The following is a 23,714-nucleotide window of genomic DNA, read 5'->3' as shown; positions in this document are numbered from 1 at the left end:
TTAGATGTTTGTCCAACCTTCTGCAGATATCTTGGCCAGTTTCTGCTTGAAGATGTCATCCAGCCACACCATCACTGCAGAGACAGATTCCTTCACAGTCTCAAAAGAGAAACTCTGGCTGAATGTCATGCTGGTTGGAACTGTACAGTAAGGAGCATCAGTGACTGACACAACATCCTGTAGGGAGAAACACACAGAAGGTGATGTAAGGACAGGATCTTTATAGTCTGGCTATCACCATACGAAGCTCAATCTTTTAAGATTGAACATTAGTATGGGGAGTCTGCGCTTTATTTCTACTGCGCAAGAGACATGCTCTCTCGGAGGAGGGGCGGGACTGTTGAGCTCTATTGGCATCGTTCAAATGACTCCGTACGCTTGTCCTTCCAATCAGACCAACAACCCGGTACATCTTTTGGATAAGCTAGTTTGTGATTGGAGCCAAAGGTTGTGGACAGGAAGCAGGGGAGATAGATGTGCAGGTTTCCAGCCTGAGCTGCCGGGCGAAATCCAATTTCATTAATTAATTCACTCACCATTTCTTCATGTTATGCCATACCACTACACTGCTATAGTTGATCAAATTCTTAATTATTCGTAATTATTCAAGGTCAACTTCTTAATTTTATGGAATCAGATTAGTCATAGTTTCTCGCAATATGTATTACTGCTTCTGTTGAACTGTACCATTCTGTCTTGTTCAATACACGCTAAAACCTTTGATGGCCAGTGCAATTCTCATCCTGAGGACACATTATGCCATCCCTACAGTGAAGCTGTGGTGAATAAAGTCTCAGCCTGAAGTGCAGGTGTTATAAGATACAAAAAAACAGCATTAGTTCAGAGACACGGTATCCAAATATACAACATCTATCTATTCAAGAGACCCTATGCAACTCATAATCATAAAATCGCTTAGAAATCGTTGTTTTGCTTGACTGACCAGTTTTATCGAAAACAGTAATATTTCCTCCCGCCCCCAGTGTCCCTATCCGCTATTGCAACCTTGCAGTTTGTTCAGGAGACGATCGCTCCCTGTTTACATCTGGAAGGCTGAGACGCATAAGGAACAAGAAGAACCACGCTTGCAATTTATATATTTATATAGCCTATATGTATAAATATACACACTAGCTGTCGGGGAAGCTCTGCAAAGAAATATGCAAGCATAAAACGAGCGAAAATGAAAAACAAAACCGGAACTTAAGATGAAATCGCCAATCCTGCATAGTTTCTCTTTAATGCAATGGAACGTCTGTCACTCTGTCTGTCTGTCCGTTCCACACATAACTGTCAAACCACTCATCCGACTGACCTAAAATTTGACACAGGTCTTGCTAACTACATGCGTGTGTGCAGTGCAAAGTTTGGTCGTTTTTGGACAAAAAATGACAAAGATATCATAAACAAAATACAACTCTACCGCAATCCCACAATTCTACTGCTCTCCGCACTAGCCATTCCCCTTCTCACTCTCAGTTACTCCAGCATAGAAACAAAAAAGCCCATTTCGCTGATAAACTCACGTGTTGCCATTCATGGAAATTACGATGTCTCACGTAAACAACAGACCGTTTCAAGATTGTTCATGTTGGATAAACATGATGTTGCATAGGCTACTCATCAACAACCGCGGTTGCCTAGTAGTCCAGGCAAAGTAAGGTTTGACCCAAAACTAATTGCAACAGAATTTATTTTTACATTTTTATATTTCAATTGGTGATCTAAACACCATACTAAAAGTCCATGAAAATCCAGTTGGTGGAAAGATGCTAAATTGAGGGTTGTTTTTATGCCTTTATCCTCAGGAAATACTGACAAAACAGCAATTAGAATGTTTTAGAATAAGCATTCTAAAGAAAATTGGACCTAAACTAATATGGAATTTTAGAATCTTGCATGGTTGAGTAAAATTCTTTTACATTTTCAAGGGCTGGGCTTACTTCAAACAGATGTTGTTGCAAAATTGTTCTTTGAATAATACCAGCTGTGAAATTGTTTCGATGTTGTAGGAAATTCTCAGGCCTCTATCATGACGGTCTAAAACACTTGGTCACCCACGCAAAATCATATAGATCTTTTTGGGTGTGGCAAGCTCACATTCATGTTGATTCAGTCTGGCGCAGTGTTCAAGAAGGTGGTAGGCCTACTTATCCTTTTAATTACTCAGAGGTGTGTTTTGGGCGTAACATAGTTTAAACCAATGAGAGTGACATCTGTCGACATCTGTCGCAACTTCAAACAGTGCATTGGTATTTTGATGGTCACCAGTAGCCTGGCAAGCCAAACTATACCAAAATGTATAGTCTGGGGTCGGACCATTCACAGAGCTGAAGCATGTGGGTGGGATGAACAGTTGATCATTAGTTAACCCATGTAAGCCCAAATTTTTCCCAGACATGTAAATATGCAAATCATGTGCTATTAGCAACCCTATGAAATAATCAATAAGTATTTTTTGAAAAAAGTGTGGAGAAATACAGGAAAAGCTTGTTTTATGGTGGGATAATGTGCGTATTCTCAATTATAGGTTGATCAATTCGATTTTTTGTCAAAATAAGGGTATTCTGACAGCAATTACGTGTGTGCGTTTATGTGTGTGTGTGTGTGTGTGTGTGTGTGTGTGTGTGTGTGTGTGTGTGTGTGTGTGTGTGTGTGTGTGTGTGTATGAATGTGTGTGTGTGAGTGTGTATGTTTGTGTGTGTGTGCGTGTGTATGTCTGTGTATGTGTGTAGGTATGTGTCTGTGTGTATGTCTGTGTGTGTACAGTATATGTACTGTAAGTGTGTGTGTGTGTGTGTGTGTGTGCATGTGTGGGGTTGTGTATATCTGTGTGTGCATGTCTGTGTGTGTATGTATGTATGTATGTATGTGTGTGAATGTATGTCTGTGTATGTATGTACTGTATGTGTGTTTAGATGTGTGTGTGTGTGAGTGTGTATGTCTGTGTGTATGTGTGTCTGTGTATGTGTCTGTGTGTATGTATGTCTGTGTGTGTGTGTGTGTATGTATTGCAGGGGTGTGTGTGGGTGTGTATATCTGTGCGTGCATGTCTGTGTGTGTGTATGTATGTATGTATGTGTGTGAATGTATGTATGTGTATGTATGTACTGTATGTGTGTTTAGGTGTGTGTGAGTGTGTATGACTGTGTGTGCTTGTCTGTGTGTATGTATGTGCGTGTGTGTATTGTAGGTGTGTGTGTATATGTGAAGTCCCCTTTGACTGTGTGTGTGTGTGTGTGTGTGTGTGTGTGTGTGTGTGTTAGAGAGAGTGTGTGTATCTGTGTGTATGTGTGCATGTGTGTGTGTGAGAGTGTGTGTGTAGGTAAGACACAATAATTGTTGTATAGTGACAGTACTGTTGTATTGTTTGTATAGAAGTAAGTGTGCTTCTTGATACAACATTCTATCCCACCGGTCACTACTGTATTGTGACCGTTAAAGGTATACTATGCAGGATTGGCGATTTCATCGCCGGTTTCGCTTTCTCTGCAGAGCTTCCCCTACAGCTTTAGCGTGTATATTTGACAAAACTCCTCAATCGGTCAGTCTGCCGTGCCTTTTCATGAGACTTTACATGACACTTCCTGGAGTAGAGCATGGGTGCGTGCCCGGTGTCTCCTGAAGTTGCAAGTCTGGTTTTACCGCTACAGACCACTAGAGCGGCCAAAAAACACACCGTTCGACCGGTAATGACCCATTTAATCATATATAGCAGTATGGAACGAATTGATTAACTGAAAAACGTTGCATAGTATACCTTTAACATATTTACTCATTTAGCAGACACACCAAAGACATTTGAATATCTGCAAATGTATATATCATAACTAGACACCTTAAAGAGCATGTGTACAAAAAATATTTTTCCTGTGTTTATTTTAACATACTCTAATAACCTTTTATTTCGGGGCTGTGAGGGAGTACTGTAATTCTCTTCTCAAGGTGCACCCAGGAAGTGAACAGCTCTGGTCATGTGACAATTAACTCAAAACATTGGACACTCCACACATTTCATTGAAAGACTCTATTATTTCAATATTTACCAAAAGGGTGTTGGGATTTTTTTAGTAACAGTTTTAGAGCCTTAAAAACATGTTTTTTTCTTCGGTCACAATTGTGACCGATGGGTTGAAAGTTAGAACTGGAATGTTTAAGCTTTAAACTGTCTACCTTCACACTATCAACTCTCTTTAAACTATGCAACCACCATGTTTACCCTAACTACACCTTAGTAACCATATCTACGTTATATACAGTATCTACACATTTTTGCATTTTGCACTGGTAGTTCTTTTGAATTGCATTTCTAGTTTGATAGCGTTAGCCTGTAGGCAACTGTTTTTTTCTGACTAGTGGAGAACATAGGGGAGCTTCATGTTACCGCTCCAGGGCCAGAGTCATCCGGAACTTCGGGGCTAACTCCATTTCCTCGATTTAAAAGTGGTTAGCATATGAACAAGAATTTCTGTTTTGTCTGCGGTTTTATATTTTGCATTATTTTTGCATTATTTTCCAGCTCCAGTCTCGACAGGACGTCCATTTCCTCCATAGGCAACTCCGTTTTCTCGCTCTCTCTCCATCCCTGCACGGGGCTCTCTTACGGAAGCCACACCATTTTACCACATTACATTAGGCTAACCTCAAACATCTACATTTTCATATTTTTGTCAAGCCTACACATGTAATTAAAAGTAACCTAATTATAGGCACACTTCAGTCATTTTTGGCATATCTTTTTGAATTCAGTTGTTGTAACCCCAGTGTCTATGAATGGCCTTAAACTACCGTGATCAATTCAAATTTCCCCTTGGAAAAATGTAATGCCCGTGCGTGAATTGGTGTCTGTCGTCGGGTCTGACAAGGTAAGGGGTGCGTATCATAACATTCATTCCTGCAGGCGCCCCTGTATCTGATAAAGGCGGGCCATAGGCAAGCAAAACTGATGACGACAGCGCTGCAACGTTGAAAGTCAGTAAACATTGGTCGTAGTGTTATCTAATAGCGTCAAAGTCCGGAATCAGCCAGAGTTAACATTGGTCGTAGTCAGTAGCGGAGATTTGGGGTTGCTGCGGCGCGAACAACCCAGGGCCCCGCCGCTAGGGGGGCCCCCGCTGAGCCTTCCCATTACAGCTGTCAGTTCGCATAGTAGGCTGCGCCGATGCACAGAAACGGTAAAACATTTCTGATAGCCTGGATGCTTATCCGCACACGGAACATGTCAATGTTGTAAACACACGAAATACAACTTCAGACAAGAAGATAGGCTAGGTTGGCAGGAGGTTGCCTAGGCCTACCTGTAACTCAAATTATGTCCAGGGTAGGCTATTTTAGGCTATACGCTCTGACGTGAGTTTTATTGTGAGATGCGTTTAATTTGGAGCGCCATCAAAAGCAGAAGATTTTTGGTTTGGTTTGGGGTCTAATTTACTCTTGGACTGTTTGATTATATTGCTTAGTGTTTGGACTGATGGCCACAGCAATAAGGGGATATTTGATGGCTCACTAATTATGTTTCATGTAGTAGAAAGACTGTCGGGAATTCCACCCGCTGTTTACGCTTAGACAAGGTAGTCGCTTTCATTCATTCAATGTGCGATGTGCTGGCTAATGGAAACGTTAAATAAAAATCTCGGCCATAATTTGAGATAGCCTATACGGTAGGCTACCTCTGTCATGGACACTTAAAAGTGTCAGCGGAGTTCGGTATATTGGCAAATCTTGTAAAGCAAACTAATAGCCTAAACGGGCAAGCGTAGTGCCTTCTTGGATGTTTTAGCTGCAGTTGCACTTAGTTGTTGCCGATTGAACAGGTTGCTTTTTCATTAAAAAAAAAAAAATGTGTTTGTTAGGCCTATGTAGCCGATGTCAAAATGGTGAAATTAAACTGTGTGCTTTTTGGCCCGTATAGCCTACACAAACAATCCTGAATCGACATGAAGGAAAACAACATGCCTCAGCCTATAAGCACAGTATGAAGTGTACTAAATAAAAACATGAAGTTGGGATAAACACCAACCGACAGTAGCTGGCAGGCGAGGTGCGCCTGCAGGTGTAGACTACGGCCGTAGGCTACGCACGGCTACTCAACGAGAGAAAATGTCCCTTAAGTGTGTATTCATAGGCTACCAAATTGGCCCATAATTTACCAGTTCAGCACAGTATCCCATTAACTGCATGACAGACAATTTGCAATTTTGCAATCTGCAAGACAAGTTAGTGGACACGTTATCAAAGTCAGGTCTATACACGCACATAATTTGTTTGAGCAGCAGAGACAATACACACGCACGCACGCACAGGCTCGCAACTAGACTATTTGTTGCTTTTTATGCTGCGATAGGCCGCACTGTTAAGCTAATTCAACTCAAGACTCATCATGGATGTAGTCTAAACAACGAAAACAGAAAGGATGAGATGGAGGCAGCAAAGCTAGAGGAGTTATTTCAGATGGGTCAGATAGGGAATTTGGTGTGCTTGTCTGAACGTTAGACTAGCATCACAGCTATTTAAAGCTATCTATAGGCTACGTTAGTATGTACTATGATATGAAGGCTACTTTTTAGCGGACCACTGCACGAACCTAACCGTAGAAAGGAAAAATATTGTCAGCGGGGGGGGGGGGGGGGGGTAGTGGGGTGTATAGGGGCCCACCACAGGTGGTCGCCCCCCTTAGGGTGGAACATTACCTCCGCCCCTGGTCGTAGTGTTATCCAGTTGCGTGCAGTAACATTTTCAAATGGATGGTTGGTGCCGCCCCTCGAGCTGGGCCATCACATTATCCGTGGCCAGACCCTTATAATCTTTTTAAATAACCAGGGTCTGGATTTTCCAGGCTCGACCTACAGTTTAAAACAGTTTGAGGTTGCTTGTCCAAAAACACGGAAGTCCCTCAATGACCTGTAGTTATGCACTTTTTTTGACTTACATCCCTTACACACATGGGGGAGAATTCCCCCCTTAGATTGTAACTCTACAATTTTTGTCATTCCACTTATTACTTTACCATGAGCCAAATAGGAAATGGCATAAGACACCAGGCAGCTGATGACAATTTTCTGACAGCTGATGTGTGGCAGAAATCTGACGAAAAATGTTAAAACGACATTTTACATTTTTTCAAATATTGGTATGAATTAGCCTGGCAAGCCAAACTATACAGAAATGTATAGTCTGGGGTCGGACCATTCACAGAGCTGAAGCCTGTGGGTGGGATGAACAGATGTCTTTCAAACTGCCTCTGCATGTAATAGGCCAGCATTTGTGACCAAGTAGCCGGTCGGCAAAACGGCAAATACATCCTTCTTTAAAACGAATGACTTGAGTGCTTCTTTCTGCTCAACCTTCAAAGAAAAGCCCAAGTCTAACTCTTCCAAAGGCGATTCAAACGAGCGCGCTTTGTTAGCCTCATCCATCTTACGTTTTTCTCTATGGTTGTGCAACACGGTCTCACACCCAACTCGTCGAACGATGACGCATGGTCCAGCCCCCTGGCGTCAATATCGGAAGCCGAAGGTGAGCTAAGGCGGGCTCAAGGACTCCTTACACAGATAGAGAGTTCTGATTGGATAGGCTGGCCTGGAGTCGAACGCAGGCTTGGCCTCAACGGTGCGACCCTAGACCATCCCGCTAGGCAAACATATTTTTGGCCGCTAGGGTACGTCTAGATTTCTAAGCTAGGTATGAATGCCATAAGGTGTATGATGTCATATGTGGTGTCATGAAAATCCTGGACCATCAATACATACATGTAGCTTGTTCTGATATGTGACTCTCCACGGCAAAACCAGTCGCAAGTCGCAACAGACGTTTCCGAGAAAAATTACCATTTATGTTACTTGTGCTAAAATTGTGGAATTTCTTTTTTTTGTGTTTTGAAACAGTGGGAGGTCTACACTGTACGGCCGTGAATACATTTCGCTGAAAAACCTTTTTCTAGTCTAAAAACGTGAGTTTCTTGAGGTAAAAAATGTAGCTCCAGCAGAATGTTAGCGGCGTCTCGTTTTTGCCCCTCTATTCTAATATTTACGGCAAATGCACTCATTGACGACCACCAAACTATCCGCGTCGCGTGCTGTGCCGTTGTAAATACAAGTAAGTACCGTAAATCTTGTAATAGCGGCGACCTTACAAAGCGTTCGTGAGTGTTTAGCCGACAGTCAACTTTAGCGGCTTCTCTAAGTTTCTCTCTTGAGATGACAGGACTCAACTCCTTTGAACGTTTATATTTCAGTAATATGACGTTCAATTCATTAGATATAGGTATCGTTTTGAAGGTTGATTATGCCCTTTCATGAAACTGTAATTTTGAAAATTTGAACAATGCGACTGGTTTTGCCGTGGAGAGTCACATATACCATGTTTGGTTCAGGAAATTTGATGCAAAATATAGGTCTAATTCAGTTGTAGTGAGATGTGTAAAAGTTGCCATGGCAACTATTAGGTTTTTTTTTAATACCAGTTTCAATCTGAAAATGTTTAGGACTTCAAACTGTACAATTGTACCAAGTGTCATGCTTTTATGAAAAAAGGGGACTTCTTCATCACATATCACCTGTACTATTAAAGCTCATGAAAACGATCAAAAGTGCACTTTTTGGCCTTTGACCTATGCACAAAGAAAGCCCATTTTGACAATGTTCCACCACTTGGATTTTCATGGACTTTTACTATGTGATATATGGGAAGGTTTTAGGCACTAAATACAGCAAAAATAATTTCTGTTGCAATTAGTTTTGGGTTGGGTGTTTTTTTCTCAAAAAATGCCTGGACTATAGCGCTTCTGTTGCCTGATCAAGTTGCTGATCTTGTAACAATATGCCGACACACACGTCGGTAGCATTCTGTTAAAATTTGCATTTAAAACAGCCACTCTGGACTCTATCTGGACATCGGCTATGGGCATTACATTCATTCAAACATCACTTCCGAGTTCATAGCACTGACATGGCCATGGTCCAACAAATAAAGGCAAGGCAGGCAGGCAAAGTAAAAAAAAGAAAGAAAACTGGATAAACAGGCTCAAGATTCACAATACAACAACGCAAACAACAATACCTCATGTCAAGGCTAGAGGTAATCAGTCCTTTTATAAGGCAAGAGTTAATTACTGGTGCTTCAAAACTCGTTGACTAAAGAGGACATGTATTGTGCAGTGGGGAACACTACAGTGAGTCAGGCCTTACATAGCACCTGAATATTTAGTCAGGGCTGTTACCCCAAAGGTTGCAGACATAATCAGTTAAATTAGTGGGTAAAGTGAGAGTGTATTTATGCATCAGTGTGTTTATGTGTCCATATTAGATACTCTACCTACTGCATGCAAAGAAATACAGTCTATTTACCTAATAACACATCATACAGCACACACACACACACACACACATACATACACACACACATGGATATATAGGCTATATATACAGTATATGAAAAATTATGAAATATTATGAAAAATGCTCATATGAAAGGTGTGTAATAATACAGTTTATATATATATATATATATATATAAACTGTATTATTACACACCTTTCATATGAGAATTTTTCATAATATTGCGCAGGAAGGTATCAACTAAATAATCTGTCTTACATTTTGTGAGTAATTTCAGTTTCAAGAGGGCGGTTCAATGTTACCTTGAGGAAATGGACATGATCGTCTATATGTGAAAGCTGCTCAAGCTCAGCATCTCTCCTCTTCAGCTCAGCAATCTCCTGCTCCAGTTGCTTCAGGAGTCCCTCAGTCCGACTCACCTCAGCCTCCTCCTGAGCTCTGATCAGCTCTGTCACCTCAGAGCACCTTCTCTCAATGGAGCGGATCATCTCAGTGAAGATAATATGACTGTCCTCCACTGCTGTCTGTGCAGAGCTCTGTTTGGAGACACACAAACCAAAAGTGTTTCATGGTGTCAGTGGTTCTTTGTGTGCTGTAGAGATGGCAGCAGAATCACAGTCAATTCTCACAACTCACAACAATTTGGCACTAGGGCGGAATTAGAACTTGATACTCTTAATGTTTATGGAGGATCGATTGTGCCATATCTTTAATTTTTTCTGTCAATGTATCTTTTATTTTTAATGCCAATCTATTGGTCAATACATTAATTTATATCGTTAAAAAAATACAATATAGTATTCAATGTATTATTCAAAACAATTTGCCAATATTTATTTAATAATTTATTCAAATATTTATGCAATTATTCGATTGAAAGATAGAATGCAAGATAGATTGCAAGATAGAATGCAAGATAGATTGCAAGATTGAATGCAAGATAGATTGCCGATTTGAAGGGTTCCATATGCAAATTAGCCACGTTCTGATTGTTCTGCGGTAACCAAAGATACTACCAGAGACGCTGTAGAAGAGAAGAGACGCTGACATGGCAGAAAGCCAAGGTATGTAAATGAACATGGCATTAAAACGAAAACTATGATTAGTTGAATTGCTGTCGTTGTTTAAAGAATTGAAATTAATAACCATGTCTTTCATAATGTTAGGACTTCAAGGCCGACCGAGCTATGATGTCTCCCGCGACACTTTGGAAGCCCATTTGGCGGATGGTGTCAAACCACCAGAGATTGCTCGTCTCTTAGGGTTATCCATAAGAACAATTCGACGGCGAATGGAGCAGTACGGTCTGAGGTAAGTTTTAAAGGTTCGCTTGTGTCTGTCTTTAGTTTAGTCAGTAGAAGAAGCAGATACGGTTGATGAAGCTGTTGAAGGCTACAGTAGGCCTAAGCTATCTTTACTAGTGCCCTTTAAATCTGTAGCGAACCATACAACGAACGCACGAGAAACTGAATCTCCGTTCTCTCTCTCTGTTTTGTGTTTAACAGAATGACAGATTTATACACTGACATTCAAGACAACCAGCTTGACCAGATTGTTTTGGAATACCACCGGATTAACCCAAACGCTGGGTATAAAATGATGTCTGCCTACGTGAGAAGTCAAGGGATTCGAGTGCCAAGTAAGTGTAGCCTAACTCTAAGCCTAGACACATTTACAGAAAATAAACAAACAATCTCTGTGTGTGCAACTTGGCAGCAGAACAATTCACATGGCTACTATCCCTTTCTAAACTCGCTTTTAACCACAGGGAGTGGCTCCGATTCTGATTCTAACATCCAATAACAGACAGGCCTACTCTTTCTTAATTTGCCTCAGAGTTGCCGCCCATTGTGACATTGTAACACAGTGGCTAGACATAATTTCACACCTAGTAACTATATCTATGTTGTAAATAAAGTATCTTTGTTCCATGTAAGTTAATCGGGTGCAACAATCAATGAGAAGAGTGGATGCAGAGGGAACTATTGCTCGTCGGATGTCAATGCAAGCATGCAGGCGTAGGCAGTACAGTGTCCCAGGTCCCAACAGTCTGTGGCACATAGACGGTAACCATAAATTGATAAGGCAAGTTTCTCACAAAAGACAAGTAATGTAGTCAGTACAATTGAAATAATCAGAAAATGAAACAATTTGGCAACATGATAAACTGCATGCAATGCTGCAGAAATACATAAGTCCTGTCTCACAACTGTGGAATTTACAAATTGATTGTAAAATTGATTAGCACAATAGCCTCATGTTTTCTACCGTTTCTTCTTGGTTTTATTAGATGGCGCATCGTAGTGCATGGCGGCGTTGATGGCTTCAGTAGACTCATTGTATACTTGAACGCTGCCACCAACAACCGAGCCTCAACGGTGCTGGATAGTTTTCTGGGAGCTGTGGAGGAGTGTGGTTTACCTTCTCGAGTGAGATCAGACAAAGGTGGTGAAAACATTGAAGTGGCAACATTCATGGTGACGCAAAGAGGGCCAAACCGCAGTTCTCACATAACTGGACGTAGCGTACACAACCAGAGGTATAAATATGGCAAATGTTGAATGCCCTTTGAAAATTGAGCTATAACAAGTCTTGTTCATATGGCCTAAAACTGAAGGTTTTAACCCAATTGGGTTTTCTCGATTTGTCTGTAGGATAGAACGCATGTGGAGAGACGTCTATGGAAATGTTCTGGACTTGTTCTACAGCGTGTTCTGCACTCTAGAGCACAATGGTGCTTTGAACCCGGATAGCGAGTTAGACCTGTACTCACTACACTGGGTTTTCATACCGCATATCCAGAGACATCTACAGTCTTTCAAAGAAACCTGGAATAACCACGGACTACGGACAGAGCACAACAGAACACCACTCCAACTGTGGCAGCACACACCACATGACCAGGATGCAGGTCCTATGCAGGTAAAAACTCAGTGTCTTTACATACTTGTGCCTCAATTAACTACCTGATTTAACTTTTGTTTTCAACAAACCCTTAGGCTCATGATGACTTTGAGGTGGACAGGGATGGGCCCAGTCACCATCACCCAGATGGCATCATTGTTCCGGAGATACAACTGCCCCGGCCTCTCTTGGCAGAGGAAGTAAGGCGACTTCCAAATGCCAATGTTCCATTTTCTGAAGCTTTGCCTTTATACCACAGTGTGCGTAACACTCTGACAGATATTCTGTCCAATGTGTGAAATTTAACCATTTGTCATCACAAGAAAAGTGACAATGCACTTAAACATGTTGTAAAACATTAACTAAATAAATTGAAATTACAACTCTATTGTAAACAAAAGTAAGAAGTCTTATGTTTTATTTCTTTGAAGCTAAAAAATACATTGGGATCTGGAATGTATTATTACAAATATATAGTTACAATAGATATATAATTATTCTAAATAATATTCAATTACATCTAAATGAGCAAATGATTGCATTTGGTGCACAACAATCTATATGAGGCCAAATCCATGTTCCCATGTTCCTATGACTGCTGTTAACTCTTTCGCAAACTGGTCATAATCCATGTAGTGTCCAGGAAGTTTCAGAGTGTCAAAACATGTAGCCGATACCGGATACGTTACGTCCTGTGAGACAACCACGATCAGCTCTCTGGGGAGAACTTCCCACCCGCTCCAGAACTTAATGAGGTTAATAAGTTGTTGTGAAGAACCTGGGAAAACAAACAATGGACAAAAAACAAAATATGAACTTTATCTGGTTTGTATTGCAACACACAGGCACATGCACACACGTGCACACACAAAAACTTACTTGTTACGATGAATGTTCTCAGGAAACTGGCCATTTGACATTTTGTCTCCAAATCACAGTCTTCGTCATCATCATCATCATCATCATTATTATCACCAGGCCAGGAAATTACATCAAGTATCATCTGAAGAAATTAAATGTAAAAAAGATGTGATGGTTTGTTTGATATGTTTTTTGTAAAAAATGTAAAAAAAAAAAAACAGACATTGAATGAGTGTGTCCAAACTTTTTTCATACATACAAATACTATCATGTATGCAGCTTCACTGTGCTCTCTACCTGTGGAGTGTACACCTCTGCTGAAGTTCTGGGGAACAGGATACTAACTAGGTTGCGTCTTTCAGCAATTAGTGGCCAGACCTTAGCCTCTTTCAAGCCCCTTCTCATCTGTTTCACCTGTAGCAGAGTTCTTCCTAGCACCTAGTGTAATGTATAAAATATAATATGTAATTCATCACGTTGATTAAAGATAATTGTTGCTGGGTTCCCACTTTAAATCAAATTTAAAATTCTGCGACAGTTAGATACACACACACACTGCACATTGGGGTGTAATAGTTTATGCTACCACTCGTGTTACAGAGTACTTGCTCTTGTCAACTAAAAATTCCAGATTTCTAATGTTATCTTCAAGACCACGACATGTTAGGCAGGGTACTATTAGCAGGCTACCAACACGCAGGAATTTCACTCTCTAATAGTAGTATAATGAGATGTAAAAGACAATCTTGAATGTTGAACATTAGAGAACTTGTGAGTGACACCGATTTTTTTTTTAACATACAGTACAGTAGTTTTTAGAAATTATCACCACAAAATCAAGCATTTTTATTGAAAACCTTTGATTTCAGTTTTGAAGCAGTCAAACTGGCCTCCAAATACTAAGTCTATACTAAAAATGTGCTGTGAGATGCATTAACTATGTTCAGTCTGTGAGTGTTTGCATCAGTCCTTCATGAGCTATACTTCAAGACTTTCCAAGACCTTTCTACACATTTCCAATTTCAAGATCTGGAAAAAGGCATTTCTAAATTCCATAACTTTTAAGACTTTCAAGACTTGAGCAAACACCCTGTTATCTATCTATCAATGCAAGGAACGTCTGTCTGTGTGTCACACTGTCTGTCTGTCTGTCTGTTTGTCTGTGTGTTCCACGCATAACTCTCGAACCACTCATCCGACTGACCTAAAATTTGTCACAGGTCTTGCTAATGGCATGCGTGAGTGCAGTGCAAAGCGTGGTCATTTTTGGATAAAAAATAACAAAGATATCGTTAAATTAAGCAAAATACAATTCTACCGCTCTCTACCCACTCTAACTCTGTTAGAGTGTATAGGCTACTCTACATCAACAACCGCGGTTGCCTACCGCCCTAGCGGTTCTGTTGCCTGATCTCTGAACATCTAATGTAGCTCTACTAACTGCACAGGCCCGATTCTACATCATTGCCAATTTAACATGATGATCTACCTGCATCGACGTAATTGGGTAACAAGTTTCATGGAAAACATTGTTTGTACGGGCACTGCACTAGTATTACTAAATTAAGAGATGAACAAATTGAACCCAATCTCACAGCATGAATGAGCAGCTTCTCCATCAGCCAACGCCTATTGGTTGAAGTTGGACCTGGGAGATCCCAGGACAGCGCCAAAGTAGTCACTTCTGACTGCTGTTCTGCTGTGAGTGTTGCAGAGCCCTCCAACTGTAATGATCAAATGGTATATAGTTTTATTTTTACAAAACACAAGTTATTTAGAAAATATTACATATTCTTTATTTACAACGAAAAACAGTGGAACCACTTACCATCTCAATTACAGTCCTGATGTCTACGTCTGCACAGTCTTGCAACGTCACTGTGGCAGTCTCCAGTGGGTTTCCGACAAGTGCATGCAAGATCGCAGGGGCAAACTTGGGACCACTATGAATGAAACAGTGGCCAATTATCCTCCCAGCAACTTTGAATAAATCATTGTCCAACAGGCTTCGAGCAGTTGATGGGACCAAATGCCCAGGCTCCCCCTCAAAGAGCAATGTTTTGGCAGTATTCTCTAAAAAAAAAAAAAAAAAAGTTTAGATGATTTCAGAAAGAGCTTCTTAGCAGTCATGTCTTTAGTGGCGGAGCAAGCGACATTGTATGTCTATGTGCTGATACTGAATTCTGTGTAGATGACCTCTTAAAGGCAGATCAATCAACATTTTATGTTAAGTTATTTTGCCAGCTTCATAGTGACTTCAATGGTTAAATGGCAGACCAAAAACCTAGCACTATGCATTATGCATACAAATGACAACTTTACCAAGATTGAGGTGAAAGCCATGCTGGACTCTGTCCATAGCCATAGACAACACGTGTCTATTTACGCCATCCCCCACAGCAGCATCACCTGTTGCAGAACATGATTCATGATTTTATGAGAAAGCAGGGGGAAAAAAACATATTTATCTTCAGTCATTTGGGAATATCAAATGTACCTAAAAGCACACAGTGCAAAGGCCCAGCCCATGTGCTGGGTTTTTTGTAAAACCTCAATAGGGCCCTGTCGCGACTTGCAGGACAATCTCGAAGGTCCAAAGTGATCTGCAATGTTAGTTCTTTCTCATGTTCCTTCATGATCATGTCACGATACAGTGCTGATGCATTGAAAGGATCTTCTGTAGTTTTCCAGTCTAAATGAAAAGCCCAGACAAGAGGATATAGACAATACACAATGTTTCAAAGTTGACATAAAAATATTATATTTGGTGTTTTAACAACAACAACAAAATATCGCAATCAGTCTGTTGCCAAGGTATACTGCCACTCAGACCAACCTGTATCGGCTGTGTTGGGCGTACTCCCACCTGCTTCATCCGCGGCAGTGGAGCCGGTCGACTCTTGCCTGAAAAGATACATGTGGTAGAATACAGTACATTGAGACACAGGTAGACAACATTTAACCATAACAACACAACACATAACCCATACCCCTCAATAAATATAATACAGGTAAACAACACTAACCATAACAGTAAAACACATAACACATACCCCCCTATAAATACTGTACCCTTACACAGATATTAAAAGAAGCAACAAACACTCATGCAGCCTCATCTTTTAAGAGTTAAATTGACATGGGCACAAATTACCTTTTAAAACGGTTCAGTCTAAAGTGTGGGACCCTATATCATTTTTACAAGTAAGAAACATTGGCTACAACAACCATACCTTCTCTCAGCAGTGTTGCGTCTGGCCATTCCACTCCCACCTGCTTCTTCGGCGTCAGTAGAGCCGGTCGACTCTTGCCTGAAAAGATACATGTGGTAGAATACAGTACATTGAGACACAGGTAGACAACATTTAACCATAACAACACAACACATAACCCATACCCCTCAATAAATATAATACAGGTAAACAACACTAACCATAACAGTAAAACACATAACACATACCCCCCTATAAATACTGTACCCTTACACAGATATTAAAAGAAGCAACAAACACTCATGCAGCCTCATCTTTTAAGAGTTAAATTGACATGGGCACAAATTACCTTTTAAAACGGTTCAGTCTAAAGTGTGGGACCCTATATCATTTTTACAAGTAAGAAACATTGGCTACAACAACCATACCTCCTCTCAGCAGTGTTGCGTCTGGCCATTCCACTCCCACCTGCTTCTTCGGCGTCAGTAGAGCCACTCGACTCTTGCCTGAAAAGACAAAACAGTTTAGTCAGGACAGAGACATCCTCACACAGGGCTGTTAAAAGTGGACTATGAGATCGTGCATGGTTTCTAGCGTGATTTCATTTTTGTCTCAAATCGTAGGCATTTCCCCTTGCTGCCTGCCCCCTGAATACATTGGTAAGAAGTCCGGTCTGGGGAGACAACACAGGGGCTGTAAGCGTCAAACTAACAAAGGGGCATAGGCTGTGCACCAAAACATAACAAACAACATTACAGTCAAACACCAACAAGATGGTTAATTTAATTTCTAAAACGGAGAGTTCCAGTCCTTGATTGTGATTGGCTGAATCGTGTTCGATGCCGTTGTAAATATCATGATAAACTCACACCTTGACCGCATTTCGTTCTATAGTAATGCGCTAGCACAAAACTAGCAGTGGCTGCGTCTTGTTGTTGCATGGCAACCATTCATAAGGAGGGAATATATTTCTTAGCGGAGGAAAGATTATCTATGAATACATCGTTACATTGTCGTTGCTGTGCCTTCGTTTCATGAAATCTTGCTAGATCGACGTAGCAACCGTTTTAGAAAAGCAATAAGCCACTCGAGTCCGTGGGTTATACTGTATAATCGCTTCGCGTCGTGCCTAACAACGCCCCTTAGCTGTTCGATTATACAGTATAACCCACGGCCTCTCGGGGCTTATTGCTTAATCAATTCAATTGTATTTGTGTTGTATTGTATCAACAGAAGACATTTGCAAGAAGAAACATTGGCTACAACAACCATACCTTCTCTCAGCAGTGTTGTGAATGACCATTCCACTCCCACCTGCTTCTTCCATGTCAGTGGAGCCACTTGAGCCTTGCCTGAGAAGATAAAACATGTTAGCCAGGACAGCAAAAAGAGAAATCCTTACACAGGGCTATAGTATTTGGATCTTGTGAGACCCCGGTGACAAGGCCACTCAATACCTCAAATGTATATTTATTTTATTGAAATAAGCAAATTAGCTCATTAACTGTGTGCGACACAAAAATGTCCCAAGAAGAAACATAAACACATAACAAACCTGCAGGTTGCCATGTGAGCCCTCATCATCTCAAACTGCACCATGGTGTTACATCGGAGACATTGCACCAGAGGTCCACCAGCTGGTTCATCATGAACCTGTCATAAGCATGACATGACATGACATGTATCATGAAAAACAATGACACTCTTTTAATGACAGCTTCATGGTGATAACTTCATGTCACCCTCTTCAAGTGAAATGTAACCGAGCAATATTCTGTAAATCATTATGGCCAGCACTATTGAATATCTATAAAAATGTGACTTACAACCATTCCCAATAACATAAAAACTTACCTCCAGTGCAATGTCCTCCTGCAGTGGCCGGACATAGAGAATGGCCTGCCCCACTGCTGCTTCAGGACTTCTAAGAAACCTTGTTGTATACCCAGTCCCAATGCAGGGCAATACAACAAGGTCTCTGCTCCGACTTGCCCCAATGACCCTCATTAGTTCAAACCCCCCACAGGAGGCAAGCTTGGGGAAAGTTTCCAGTACTGAAACCGAGAGTTCTTCAGAACTGTTTTCATTTCCTGTCAAGTTATACAGAAAAGTTAGAAAATGTTGGGTTGCCCATACAAATTGAGTCCTACAGTATGTTGAGTGTGTATTGTATGCATATTAAATGTTTAAGCCCTATTGCTATCATCGCAGTACGGGGCAAACAATGTCTCCTCTGAGCCATAGGCACACAATCACCAAATTTCAAGTTAACAAAAGAAATTAAACTTGCCCTGAAAATGCAGCCGCTTCTCTCCAAGGCCTGCCCTTGCCAGTTGCTCTTTTTCACAGCGACTGGGCACGACTGCCTGAGAGCAACTGGCAAGGCAACAGAAGGTGTGAGTGTAGGAGGAATGAGCCATGACAGCTGACCTCCTCCTTGGGGCGAAGGAGGTTCTTGGGGACCTCACTGAGTAGGGCTGGAAAAGCCTCCTCACTTCAGCTTTGAAAATAATAAAAGAGAAACTGAGACCCTACCTCTACACCACCATACCAAAGATAATTCATTACTTAAAGGAACACTTCACCGTTTTTTCATATTAAACTATGTTCTTCCCTTAACTAAGATGAGTTGATACAGACCTCTCACGTTTCAATGCGTGCAACTATGTTGTGTGGCGGAATAACAATTGGGAGCACTTCACTTGGGGCAGTAACATCATCACTCTTGCACTTTCAGTTTCACTTTGGAGTGAGGCTATTACTGCGCCGAGTCGAAGTGCTCCCAATTATTATTCCGCCACATAATATAGTTAGTTATCCCTCTTACCTGCTTAGAAATGCCCAACGCTTTATTTTGTCTCACCATACTTGGTCGTGTGACTACTCATGTTACTGTATTTTAATAGGGAAAACATGGAGATGTTTGGTCGTTTCTAAATTCATCTCTGTTTGGATCCTAATGAATGAACTGGGCTAGCTAAGCGCTATCAAAGTAGCACCGCGCGCCAGAGCCAGTGAGTGCACACATTGAAACGTGAGGTCTGTATCAACTCGTCTTAGTTAAAGGTAGGGTATGGAATTAGCTTTGTTGGCCATTTTTGCAAAATCACTTGAAATCCTATTCCTAACCCACGTATAGCCACTAAGTTGGAAGCACTGAAATGGAAATTAAACACGTCAATCATCTGCGGAACGGGCAGGGCTCGAAAAACTCCAGCCAATAGTATTCCTCACCCCATACCATCATTTCACAGCTCGTTCGTCAATCTAACGTCTTCCTCTTCCTCCTCCCCACCGCGCGCGACCCTTTCGAAAGCTGGTGACCGCGAGTCAGTGACTCAGTGCTGAAACGAAACCAACTGCCTGCTGCTGCACGTCCATGTCCCCCTCTTGTTGTATGTGTCACTTCATTTCTATACAAACTAACTAAGGCAGCGGATACCTACGGAAACTCAATCACCCACGCAATAAATAAGCTATGTAGCAAAAATTACATTTTACCGTGACACGAAGAGTGTTGTAAACATGAAATCGAAACTTAACAGCTTGGAGCTACGGTGGAATAGGCGAACCAACGGGCCAGCACTAAACTCGGATATTTCAGGAGATAATCGCCCTGGTAAGAACAAACCAGATTCTGTTCAAATATACACACCTATGGCTACTGAACCATATGTACTACAACCCTTTGGAGGTGAATAAAGAATGTAATTGGAAGTTGATGTGAGTGATTGTATGGAGACTAGAGCTCATAGTGCTGTAGACGGCAGGCTGGCATTTCATTTAGCTCTCGCGCTGCGCATTTGAATTGTCGCTCGTGCATGGAGGGCGGGACTTGAGGTTGTATATGTTCAAACTCTGCCGTCCGTTTTGCGAATCCCGTACCCAACCTTTAAGGGAATAACATAGTTTAGATCAGGGGTGTCCAAACTACGGCCCGCGGGCCAACTGCGGCCCGCGACGCACTTTAGTGCGGCCCGCGGAGCATGTATTAGTTTATTATAGATATGGCCCGCCACACTTATCATTGGCTGTTCGCTATTTCTTTCCAGCAACGACGTTGTGGTTAACATTACTGCAAACTCCTTTACACTCTTCTTAGAGAACGTTTACAATGTCAATATCAAAACAGCATGTTACATAGAGATGATACTCTTTGAAATCTCTATTGCAGCAAATCTAATTTGCGTTGTTACATAGGCCTACTCATAAGTCATAACGTTACTCATAACGTTGGCTAATTGGGAACGCGTTTTAGCGCGCACGAAAGGGAGAGAGCGCGCCAGCTGGCTTGTCATTGTTGATAACTGTTATCTCCTTCTTATAAGAAACGTTTAAGAAAAACGTGAAGACAGCAGTAGTTTCACTACTGAGCAACGGTGATTAGGCACAGCAGCCACTGAGTGGAGCCGGCAAGAGTCTTAAAGTGACAGTGCACCATTTATAAATGAATTAAACAGCCTCATATTAACCGTATTTCTTAAAGAATTTATTTTCTACAACAAAATAACTTTGTCATTATTATCATTGAAATAGTTATATACGTTATGTTATGTATACTGCATTGTGTACATGTCCAATGGGGGGGGGGGGTTATGGCCCACCGGTCAATTTCCAAGACCTAATGTGGCCCTTGAGCCAAAAAGTTTGGACACCCCTGGTTTAGATCCTCTGATCATACAGTAGATTTTGAGATCAACTCGCCCATTATATTGTATTGCTATGTCTATTTTGGCCCCGCCTTGCTCACAGCAGCGGCAATCTTGTCGCTTGACGTTGAAAAACCTCCACTCCCGTTGAAAAGGAATGGTACTCTGCCGCTTTGTCTCTGCTAGTATGACTGCAGGGTTAGCTGCTACCGACGAACACCCGACCCCGTTACTTCCCACCACTGACATTCGTCAAAGAAAGGATCAAAAGTGTGTGCTTGGTGTAGCAACTGTTAGCCGCGCACTACCTCCTAAAACTGTTTGCCTTCGTTGGCTAACGTTAGCCAAAAAACTTCAGAGGAAATCAAAACTGTAAGGCAATGTTTGCGAACCTTCGCCTATGTTAGCGAATTTGAACGCACCTCTGCATTAGTTAGTTTGACAGAAGCTAGTTCTAAGCTAACATTTCCTGAGGTGATAGAATGTTGACAATTCTCCCTTAACTGAGCTAGCTGCTACCATTTTCCCTGGCACAACATAATCTGTTTTTCGACGCTGAATGACGAAAATGGCAAAACAAATCCCTGATTCTAGAGATTCTTACACTAAGCTTGCTGTTGCTGTTACTGCTAATGAATCAACATGAACAAGTTAATCATAGGAACAATATTTTAAAAAAGTAAACTCACAAATGACAGGGCTGTCCACTCCAGCGTTGGTGCTGCTCGAGCCCCCAGCTACATTGACAGAAAGAAACTATGTAAGCTAAATCTTTATGTTTTTTTTTTGTTTTTTTTTGCTACACCTAAATTACATACAGACAAAACAGTTAACAGTTGACAGTTCAAACATTGAACGACAAAAACGTCGCAAAGACTTGATAGTGTTTTCACAAATCTTAAGGCTACTCACAGTTAGCATTGCTGACAGCTCCGGCGCCTGAGCCTCCATCTTTATACAATGAGATAAAAGGATGTAAGATTTTCTGTTCTATTTACGTACACATTTTGTACATATATCAGTCAAAATATTGTGCTCATTCACATACCTTGCCTTTCCAACCTGTCGGCTGCTTCCCTCAAAATTGCGGAGAGATTCCTCATACTGCTGACTCCACTCTCTTCAGTTTTCTGGACGTTTCTTTAGATCTCTTCATTTGAAAACTTCAGCAGCAGTTACCGCAGACCAATCAGAACGTGGCCAATTTGCATATGGAACCCTTCAAATCGGCAATCTATCTTGCAATCTATCTTGCATTCAATCTTGCAATCTATCTTGCATTCTATCTTGCATTCTATCTTTCAATCGAATAATTGCATAAATATTTGAATAAATTATTAAATAAATATTGGCAAATTGTTTTGAATAATACATTGAATACTATATTGTATTTTTTTAACAATATAAATTAATGTATTGACCAATAGATTGGCATTAAAAATAAAAGATACATTGACAGAAAAAATTAAAGATATGGCACAATCGATCCTCCATAAATGTTGACCCTTCTCATTCCCCAGCACTCAGCATTTATATGATCAACTACAGTTTTGTTTATTTTATATGTGTCTATTATTCATCAGAAATTCAGCACATGCCATCATCAAGCAACATAATGAATAGAGAGTACACTCTGGAAAATTAAATTGTACATGTTATGATCTTTTCATAGCACTTGAACACAACAGCCATTATAGTAAAGCATATGAGAGCCATCAGCCAGCAATAATTTTCTCAGAACTCACCTTGAGAGTCTCCACAGCCTTCCTCAGTTCCTGCAGTTCCATCTCTCTCTCTTCGATTCTCTTCTGGAATCTGTTCTGGGTATGTTTCAACTGTTTCTGTTGATAAACATAGACATTGCATTCACCATAAGTTCTATTAATTCATATTGATGATTACAAAACCCATAAAATAATTGATTGAGAAACAGGTAATTCTATAGAACCCAGTCATGTTGGTAGAACACTGCCATTAACCATCAAACCACTGCAAGTAATTCCTCTAAAAGGAGCAAGAAGGTCATGAAGGGAAAATATGACTACATCTTGAAAAGTTTACAGCTCCATGAATTCATATTAGTGCATTGTATCAGAACTCTCAAATAACAAATAACAACTCTAACATAAGCAGACTACTCACCTGTTTGTCTGTCCATGCTGCAGCAGCTGTGGCTGTGTCATGGCCTTTATGTTCATCCATCATGCACAAACAGCAGATACAAATCTGATCGGTATGACAAAATATTTCGAACACCTTTTTATGACTGGAGCAGATCCTCTCATGTAGCTGGCACGTGGCATCGATCACTGAATGTTTCCTTGGGTTTGCATCATTGTGAACTTTGAAGTGAGTTTCACAGTAAGACACCAGGCAATCCAGACATGACTTCACAGCTCTGAGTTTTCTACCAGTGCAGACATCACACTCCACATCTCCAGGTCCAGCATAATTGTGAGAAGCAGCTTGGATTCTCGTCTTCCGAACTTTCTCTACCATTTCAGCAATCAGAGGGTTTTTGTAGAGGACAGGTCTGGGAGCGAAGTTGTGTTTGCACAGGGGGCAGCTGTAGTCACCATTCGGATCCTGATCCCAGCAGCCCTTAATGCACCTCATACAGAAGTTATGTCCACAGGGAATAGTCACTGGGTCGTTCAGCAAATCCAGACATACTGGACATGTGAAAGACTCTTCCTCTTGAGAAATCGCCTCCGCCATTTTCTACCTCACACACAAACACACACCAAGCACAC

The 23,714-nt window shown here is 41.1% G+C and overlaps 3 protein-coding genes across 4 annotated transcripts; 1 reads left to right on the top strand and 2 right to left on the bottom strand.

Annotated features, from left to right (window-relative positions):
• On the bottom strand, nucleotides 1-23,714 carry LOC134089725 (E3 ubiquitin-protein ligase TRIM47-like). The gene is made up of 4 exons (XM_062544170.1): nucleotides 23,104-23,714; nucleotides 22,707-22,802; nucleotides 9,638-9,871; nucleotides 1-177 (listed from the first exon to the last, which is right to left on the bottom strand). The coding sequence occupies exons 1-4, from the start codon at nucleotides 23,677-23,679 to the stop codon at nucleotides 1-3; spliced, it is 1,083 nt and encodes a 360-aa protein (XP_062400154.1). The 5' UTR covers nucleotides 23,680-23,714.
• Nucleotides 10,359-12,829, top strand: LOC134089118 (uncharacterized). The gene is made up of 7 exons (XM_062543447.1): nucleotides 10,359-10,399; nucleotides 10,502-10,646; nucleotides 10,841-10,974; nucleotides 11,273-11,420; nucleotides 11,626-11,874; nucleotides 11,990-12,257; nucleotides 12,335-12,829. Exons 1-7 carry the CDS (start codon nucleotides 10,384-10,386, stop codon nucleotides 12,536-12,538), a joined length of 1,164 nt encoding a protein of 387 aa, XP_062399431.1. The 5' UTR covers nucleotides 10,359-10,383; the 3' UTR covers nucleotides 12,539-12,829.
• Nucleotides 12,655-22,662, bottom strand: LOC134089117 (uncharacterized). Of its 2 annotated transcripts, XM_062543445.1 has the most exons (17): nucleotides 22,010-22,662; nucleotides 21,874-21,912; nucleotides 21,651-21,698; nucleotides 18,603-18,812; nucleotides 18,167-18,402; nucleotides 17,868-17,965; nucleotides 17,587-17,664; nucleotides 16,741-16,818; nucleotides 16,334-16,411; nucleotides 15,937-16,004; nucleotides 15,598-15,792; nucleotides 15,423-15,509; nucleotides 14,929-15,173; nucleotides 14,696-14,824; nucleotides 13,398-13,538; nucleotides 13,119-13,242; nucleotides 12,655-13,017 (listed from the first exon to the last, which is right to left on the bottom strand). In XM_062543445.1, the coding sequence occupies exons 1-17, from the start codon at nucleotides 22,062-22,064 to the stop codon at nucleotides 12,797-12,799; spliced, it is 2,130 nt and encodes a 709-aa protein (XP_062399429.1). In that variant the 5' UTR covers nucleotides 22,065-22,662; the 3' UTR covers nucleotides 12,655-12,796. The 2 variants fall into 2 exon arrangements, with proteins under 2 accessions (XP_062399429.1, XP_062399430.1); XM_062543446.1 differs by lacking the exon at nucleotides 13,398-13,538.

This window comes from Sardina pilchardus, chromosome 8 (genome assembly GCF_963854185.1).
Source record: "Sardina pilchardus chromosome 8, fSarPil1.1, whole genome shotgun sequence".
NCBI lineage: Eukaryota > Metazoa > Chordata > Actinopteri > Clupeiformes > Clupeidae > Sardina > Sardina pilchardus.
This window is presented reverse-complemented; position numbering and strand designations above follow the sequence as displayed.